The following is an 8,538-nucleotide window of genomic DNA, read 5'->3' on the forward strand; positions in this document are numbered from 1 at the left end:
CCACGGGGATCCAGCTAGACCCAAAACCTGAACTTATGGAAAGGAAAATAAAGATCTACTACTCAAGTGTTGCTTTTAAATATTTTAAATGGCGCCTGCAATTCTGGAATAAGCAGGCAGATCTAGCCCCCAAACAACAATGGACTGAGAAGGCAGAAGAGTGGAAACGATTACTTCTGACAGTCAGGGGTCCACAGTCCATTTCTAAGACCTAAGCCGCCCCTGTGATGCGCATGCAAAAACGTGCAGAATTCTTCAAGCTGAACCAAAAACAACACTACTTTAGGCAAGTGGACACTTCATGTATAAATCAGAAGGGAGGATAACCCCCAGCACACTGATGTGACAAAGGTCAGTCCTCAGAGCAGACGAGACAACCCCTACCAGGGACACAGCCCCTGGGCGCCTGCACGCGACTAAGGGACAGACATGCAGACGCAGGATGCTCACCTGTGTTGTCCTTGCTGAGGATGCTCCTCTGCATCTCCTCCACTTTGGCCACGAGTCTCTGGTACTGCCCCTCTGCCAACCGCAGGTCGCTGTTGGAGGAGGCCAGGCTAGCATTCTTGGCTTCCAGCATGTTCTGCAGAGCGCTCATTGCCTGCTCGAGGTCCCAGCAAGACTGCTTTAAAGTGTCCACCTCCGAACTGAGCGAGTCCTGCCTCTGCTGGCTGCTGTGGCTGTGCTCCAGCTGTGCCCGCAGCTTCGTGTGCAGGGCAGCCAGCTGTGCTTGCAGCTCGGCCTTTTCTTTAAGTGCCTGGAAAGACCCACACACAGCCACACTGACATTCAGGAAAATAAGTCACTTCCACCCTGCGTATTAAGAGGGCTACCAAAACACAGCCAATGAGACAGAGAAACGTGTCCAACAGGTGAACTTTACAGGAAAGCACCATGTTTTCCAAAACATTCAGTCACCTCTAGCATTACAGTTATCCAAAAAGAAGGGGTTTCTCCAAACAGGCGCAAGAGGTAGGAGGGGTGAATACAGAGTCTGCCTGTTTTCCGCACGGTGGCACCTGGGCAGGACAGCACGTGGGAAAAGCTCTGCAAGCACCCACTCATCCACAAGGACGCTGGGAAACATATTTGTCCAAAAAACAAAAAAGTGCACAAGCATGCACAAACACACAGTGTAAGAATACCCGGAGTGCTGAGGGATCTCTAAAAGATGAAGAGCAGCCAGATTCAGATCTGGGGAAAACAAAATCCACAGAACACGTCTGTGGGGAAAGGGTGCCATTACATAGGAGAGGCTCGGAGGGGCTGCAGCCAGGGCTGCTGGGCATGGAGCAGCCTGAGGCACAGTCTGTGCTACGTGGCAGGGCCGTGGGGACCACTGTCCGCGGCACCCAGCAGGGAGAGGAGAGGTGGGGCCTCGAGAAGCCCTAGGCCCCAGGGGCAGCTGAGAACAGACATTGAGCAAAGGGCACGACCCCTACCCACCCATCAGCATCTCCCGCCCACCCTGAAGCCAGCCTATCAGGGTGTGTATAGCAATTTCAAAATGCAAAGAAGAGCAGACAGCTGCATGTCAACACGCAATAACAGAAGACCAATGTCGTGAAGACAGACAATAAATTCAACAAACGGAAGAATACCCCAAAAAAATGAGTTAACTGAGCAAACGCAATAAGATTTTGTAATAAGTATAATCAGCATATTCACAGAAATACCAAAAAGTTTTGCACCCGTAACAATCCACAAAGATCTTGGCTTGGACACAACTGAAGAGCAAATCAAATCCCAGGAGGATAAGGAGGTAAAGTAAAAGCCAGCTAAGGTGCTTCGATTGTTCAGGGCGTCAAACTCGGGGGAGGTGGACACGCACTTGCTGAGGTCACGTTCTACAGGAGGACAAAGTGAAAATCGTGTGCAACTAAAATTAACCCCAACACCTTGGTAATCACCTCTTCAGTTTAGAGTTTTATGTACAGAGTCTGTGTCCCAGGACCGTGTGAACAAAAAAGTCATCAGACGTGAGAAGCACATTCAGCAGAGCAAGCACTCTCAGCGCAGGCTCCTGAGGGGAAGGGAGAGCCCCCTGCCTCGACCTCACACCCCCCAGTGCTTTGTGCTCTCCCCGTCTCCGTGCCAAGAGCAGAGGATCAAAGGCAGCTGAACTGAGTTACTGTAATTGTTGATCGCAAAGCTGAAAATTAAGGGACGGAAAATGATTCTTTAGGCATATGCTAACCAGACAAAGCAAAATTCGTATCAGAAAAAGTAAAGTACTAAAGGGGCAAAGATGACAAGTCCACCAGAGGCCAGAAAAAGGTGAAATCCACCCCAAAGATTTAACTGTCATGGACTGTTAGGTCTCTGACAGCAGAGCTAGGAAGCCTCCCAGGCAGATCCTGATGGAGATACAAGGAGAAACCACACGGAGTGGAAAACCAGCACACTTCTTTCTGTGGCTGACAAATCAAGCGGACAAAAACGTACAGCTACAGAAGACGAGGCTGCTGTGCAGCTGCTGCTGCTGCTAAAGCTTATTCCTAAAGACACGTGTAAAACTGTACGGACAAACAGGAACTGCACATTCTTCTCAAAGACATGGCACTTTGATACATCCATCAAATCTCCATTACCTGACTAGCCTCTAATGATAAAGCTTCCAGCTGTCCTTCGAGTCTCATTTTTTCTTTAAGAACCTGCAACATTTCATCATGAGTTTCAGCAACAGAGCTTTCCATGGACACGCTGGAGGATAAAGGCACAAAGGATCAGGTGGTGGGAAGATGACCGATCACTGTCTTTCCTTTACACCATCCATACTCTCCAAATTCCACACCCCTCTGCTCCTCTCCCCGAATTTAAAAAAAATAAGTAAAAAAGATTTAGGGGCTTCCCTGGTGGCGCAGTGGTTGACAGTCCACCTGTCGATGCAGGGGACACGGGTTCGTGCCCCGGTCCAGGAAGATCCCACATGCCGCGGAGCGGCTGGGCCCGTGAGCCATGGCCACTGAGCCTGCGCGTCCGGAGCCTGTGCTCCGCAACGGGAGAGGCCACAACAGTGAGAGACCCGCGTACCGCAAAAAAAAAAAAAAAAGATTTAGGTAGCGAGCCAAAGCTCTTAGGAATGCTACCGATAAACACTCCCGACCACAGCACGGCCTTTTCAGCCACCACATGGCCAGAACGTCCTCAAGGAGACATGAGCCCCCGTCACATCTGTGCAGTTTTAGAGACAGGTCTACACAGACCCTGGAAGGCAGGATATCTTAACACTGCAGGTGATTACTCATTCAACCCAATTCCACTTCTTACAAAGAGACAGAGTGCATATAAATGAAGCATTAAAGACCAAGGGGGGACTCGGAGAGGAAGGCAGTGCCTTGCGGGCCCGGCGTCACCCACCTGCTGCAGATGCTGTCGGCCCGGCGCCGTGTCTCCCCGTTGACCTTTTGCCTCTGCTCTTGGCGCTCGGCAGCTGCGGCCTGGAGGACATCCGAGATGGAGGGGAGCTGGCCCAGGGCGCTGGTGGCGATCTCCTGGCTGCTGACCCCACAAGGGGCCTGGCGCACACCCCCCGTGTTCACCGGAAGGCCGGCCGTCCCTCGGGCAGAGACGCTGCTATAGGAGGAGCTGTCACTCTCGGTCCCGTCAGCCTCGGACACATTGTCCCCCATCAGGGATGCATCCTCCAGGTGGTCGTCGGCCTCGGGACACAGGCTGAGCTCAGACACCACTGACGTCCCACTGCCTCGGTTCTGCTCCAGGGAAGCCCTGGCAGAGTCCGGAGCCGGAACATTTCCACCAGAATTCCGAGCGTCTGAATCTTCAGTTCTGTAATCAGCCAGAGACCGAATTTTGCTTGATTTGAAACTTTTTTTCTCCTTAGGATGTGCCAGGAGCCCTAAGCTGCCCACCTTCGGCCCCCGAGGGACGCTGGTGCGCAGGAAGGAATATTCTTTGGTCATAGCCACGGCACTGGCCCTCGGTAAGGTTTCTGGGTTCAACATGAGTTCAGGATCAAGTGTGCTAAAAAGTCTCGTTTTAGTTACAGGTTGACTTGACTGAGAAGGAAAAGAAAGTACAAAAATTATGTTTAAAATTGACAAGCAGCATTCAGAAATTGCCATCCAGAAAGGCCACGCCAATTACGCAACGAGGGCTCCCTGCCACGCGGCTGCGGCACAGGCCTCCCGTGCTCTGTGACTCGCTGCCTCCACGGGGCCCCGGGTGAGGGCCAAGCGCACGCCTGACTCTGACCCGACGGCGTTTCCAAACACCCACCAGAGCACGTCCTTCCTCCTCACACCTGCTTCACACAATATTCCTGACTATTCTCCCATGATAATTCTTTTATATAAACCTTAAAATTTTTCAAGTTAAGAAAGAAGTCCTGTTGAATTAGAACTACCTTAAGTTTATAATTACTGAGGGGATAATGAGCCACTTCCCCCCATTTATTCATATCTGTTGCCTGACCCTCGACAGAGGAAGTTATGTAGTGTTTATCTAGAGTCTAAACCATTTTTTTTGTCATTTAAATTTAATACTTAGATATTTTGTTATTTTGTTGATATTATAAATATTATCTTTTCCCACTAATTTCATAACTGGTGATACTAGGATAACTTGATTTTTCATATTTGTATTTGAAACTGACAATTTCTAAACCCCAATTATTTTAATAATTTTATATTTTTATAAATTTATGATGATAGCAATTTTTCAGTTGATTCTCCAGCATTTTTCCAAGGTGTTACCAACACCTGCAAATAACAACATTTCTCCTATTTTTTCAATATTTATATCTCTTACTTCTTTTTCTCATATCATCATGTTAGCTAGAACTTCCCAAGTGGCCTTGAATGAGGCTGGAGATGAGGGAAGACACCATTCCTTGGCGCTGGATCAACATGACTTTCTCTTACAGATTAATATTCTATGTTACTCTACAAAGTTAGTGCAATCCCAAAGTGGCAAGGGACAAGGTGGGCGAGGAGCATCTTGAAATGATGCTGGGATACAAGAGGAAGGATAAATGAGCCAGAGCAGCAAGGAAGAGTTAGGGGCGTGGTGCGTTGGACATGCCCAGCCTCCCAGATGGTAACACACACTATAAAGCTGCCATAATTAGATCCACTGAGAATGAGAAAAGCAGCAGGTGGGCTGATGACACAGAACACAGCCCAGGAACTGGTCCAAGCATAGGTGGGGTCTATAGATATTTAAGAAGCACCACAATAAGGTAGCATTCCAACCAGTGGGGAAAAGACAGACTACAAAATACGCAATTTGAGATAACTGGCCAGCTGTCCACAAAGAGGCTCACTCCCACTTCTCGCCTCCATCCAAAACATTGCAAGTGGATTAGATTTACACAGAAAAAAACACAACTTTTTAATGCTTTTTATACTATCTCTTACTTTTAGCATAAGAAGAAAACAGAGGTGAATTTACTTATATCCTTCAAACGGGGAGATCCTCTCAAATATGACATGAACCCCAAAAGAAGCCAACAGCAAAAACTGAAAGTTCTGACTGTAAACATTCAAATCTGATGTGCAGGGAATTCCCTGGTGGTCCAGTGGTTAAAACTGCACTTCCGGGACTTCCCTGGGGGTCCAGTGGTTAAGACTCCGCACTCCCAATGCAGGGGGCCCGGGTTCGATCCCTGGTCAGGGAACTAGGTCCTGCATGCTGCAACTCAGAGCCCACATGCCACAACTAAAGAGCCCGCGTTCGGCAACTAAAGATCCCGCATGCCACAACGAAGAGTCTGCACTCAGCAATGAAGACCCCATGTGCTGCAACTAAGACCTGGCACAGCCAAATAAATAAACATTTTTTAAACTGAATTTTAAAAAAAGACTGTGCTTCCACTGCAGTGGGCACGGGTTTGATCCCTGGTCAGGGAACTAAGATCCTGCAAGCTGCGCGACACAGCCAAAAACAAACAAACAAACAAACAAAAAAAACCTGATGTGCAGCAAAAAGTATGCCAGAAGAGAAGTCACGGCAAACTAAGAAAAAATTATTTGCAAAAATACTAGAAGGGGATAACTTCCTCATATACAGTACCAACATAACAAAAAGACAACCAACAGAAAAACAGACAAAGACCGACAAAGACACCCAAACAGCCAACACGCAAAGAGGCACTGACTGTTAGGAAATACTGGGTTTTTTCACCTATCAGAGGACGAAGATTCAATTTTCATTATTTCTAATGCTGCCAAGGAACTTACAGACTGCTAACCGGAATGTAAACCAGTCCATCCTACATGGAGGGCAATACATATCAACTAACATAAAGCCTTTTACCCAATAATTTGACAGTTAAGGATTTACCCACAAAAGTATGCCAAGACACAAAACATTCCCTGCAGCATTGTTTGCAATTTCAAAAAATTAGAAACCACCTAAAGTCAATCACTATGGGTTGGTTAATGCAATGCTGGTACATACACATGATCACGACGGATGAGGAGGGCCTCTACTGTGTTAACGAAGGAGCTAAGGAGAGGGGAGTGAGAAAGGTCGTGTGAAGAGCAGGGCTCCCCCGCATAAAAATTATCACCACCTCTACGTGAAGGCACACGCGTGGAGATGCTCTCAAACAGGGGAGGACTGGGCTTCCCTGGTGGCGCAGTGACTGAGAGTCCGCCTGCTGATGCAGGGGACACGGGTTCGTGCCCCGGTCTGGGAAGATCCCACATGCCATGGAGCGGCTGGGTCCGTGAGCCATGGCCGCTGAGCCTGCGCGTCCGGAGCCTGTGCTCCGCAACGGGAGAGGCCACAACAGTGAGAGGCTCGCGTATCGCAAAAAAGAAAAACAAAAAACAAACAAAAAGAAAACAGGGGAGGACTTTCACCCATCATCTCTACCATTTAAATATGAGGTTTGAACTACATTCCTAAATAAGTATCTTTCTACTCCTAGCTTGTTTTTGCTTTGCCTGTTTTGTATTTTTTGAATCGAGAATTCTGAGTTTTATCAAATACCTTTTCAGCACCTACTGAGATGGTCATTAATTCTTGCCACATGGAACGACCATTATGATGAGTTCTATCAACAGATTCTCCCATTTTGAACTAACCTGTACTCTTAAAGAAAACCTCACCTGGTTTATGCTACTCCATGAACCGATAGGCCATGCTGATGGGTCACAAGCACAGCAGTGGGGAGCACAGCTCTGTGCTCAGATAGGCAGGTTCAAATCCCAGCTCAGCCGGGGGCACTGGCGGTCACTTCAGCTCTGAGCTCCCCTGGGTCATGGGGAGGACCCACCCAGCTGCCGATCTGCATGAGGATGGCACCTGCCAGGCTGCACTCTCCTCAGCCGGCCCTGCCCCGAGGGTCTCCAGAGCAGGGGACAGGTAGCCAAAGTAGCCGGCATCTTGCTGCCTGCCTTCCTTAGTGCGGCGTGGGGCGGAAAAGGCGGGGTGACCAAGCAAGCGGGCCTGTCAGGTTGCTCAGACCAGTGTGTGATGAGCCCAGCAGTCGGACAGAAGTCATCTTACTGAGGCTAAGGTGTTACACACATATATGCATACATATAATTTTTAAGGATGGGAAATGATGTGAAACTTCACACTGAACCCCTGACACATTAATTGCCTAACGTTGGATGACCCAGGCAGAGCTTGGACTTGCGGTGCAAACCCCTGGGAGGCAAGCTGTGGACAAGCTCGGCACACAGACACTGGTCTGTATCTTGGCTCTGCTACTTTACCGCAAGTTCCTTACCTGTTCGAGCCTCACGATAAAGTCCATGGGGAATTTAACACAGTGCCTAGCACACATAATTACTATTGACTATTGACTATCATTGTAATGTTTTCTGGCAGGCCATCTGGACAGATCCCTAGAAGCCCCTGACCGGGTGGGAGCCTCTGTCAGTTCAGAGCCTGGTGCTGTCCGTTTACAATGGCTTCAGAGCCCTGACGCTCGAAAAGCCAAGGTTCTCTCTTGGGAAAACAAATGGCCAACCTTGATGAGGACCTGTCACTACAAAATCAATCCCCAAAAGCGTTTTTTAAAAGTTTGTTTAGTTTTAAATTCCTTTAATTTGACATTTTTCAAGTCCACAGAAAACTTGGATGAAGAGTGAAATGAGCCTTCATACCCCCCTTTCTTAGAGTCACTCGATGTGATTAAAAAGACTGCTTTCATTGGTACCCTAACGAGAGTTTCATACCTGAACAAAACTGATTTTAGCAAAGCATATGGACATACTTATCATATGTGTGGGACGTGGCACATATTCTAACACTGTACAGCAAAGTTCAGTAGAAACTGTGCCACTTATACAGTAAACCAGCCAAACCCAGGACTGGCCGCTCAAGCACAGACAGCAGTTCTGCCCAAGTATTTGTTGCCCCTGCTTTTCTAGAGGCAGCCTTAGAGGGAAGAAGGACCGGACGGGGTGGGAACCACCTGACAAAAATGATCCTTGCAGAGAAGCACAGAAGCCCACTGCCCCAGAGAGAAATAAACAGCAGATCCTGGAATTACGTCTGACCGATTGCTGTTTTTCACACGTGAGGTTTTCCATTAGCTCGAGAGAGGGAGACTCACTCTTT

The 8,538-nt window shown here is 48.3% G+C and overlaps 1 protein-coding gene across 1 annotated transcript in view; it reads right to left on the reverse strand.

The window, feature by feature from the left end:
• GOLGA3 (golgin A3) overlaps positions 1–8,538 on the reverse strand; it is a 44,159-nt gene that overhangs the window by 30,258 nt on the left and 5,363 nt on the right. The window contains exons 3-6 of the mRNA XM_007456691.1: positions 8,534–8,538; positions 3,361–4,019; positions 2,592–2,703; positions 451–757 (exon numbers count right to left, since the gene is read on the reverse strand). The exon at positions 8,534–8,538 is cut by the window's right edge and continues 120 nt beyond it. Of these exons, the coding sequence (XP_007456753.1) occupies positions 451–757; positions 2,592–2,703; positions 3,361–4,019; positions 8,534–8,538 (1,083 nt within the window). The remainder of the gene's footprint in view (positions 1–450; positions 758–2,591; positions 2,704–3,360; positions 4,020–8,533) is intronic.

This window comes from Lipotes vexillifer, unplaced genomic scaffold (genome assembly GCF_000442215.2).
Source record: "Lipotes vexillifer unplaced genomic scaffold, Lipotes_vexillifer_v1.1 scaffold1529, whole genome shotgun sequence".
NCBI lineage: Eukaryota > Metazoa > Chordata > Mammalia > Artiodactyla > Lipotidae > Lipotes > Lipotes vexillifer.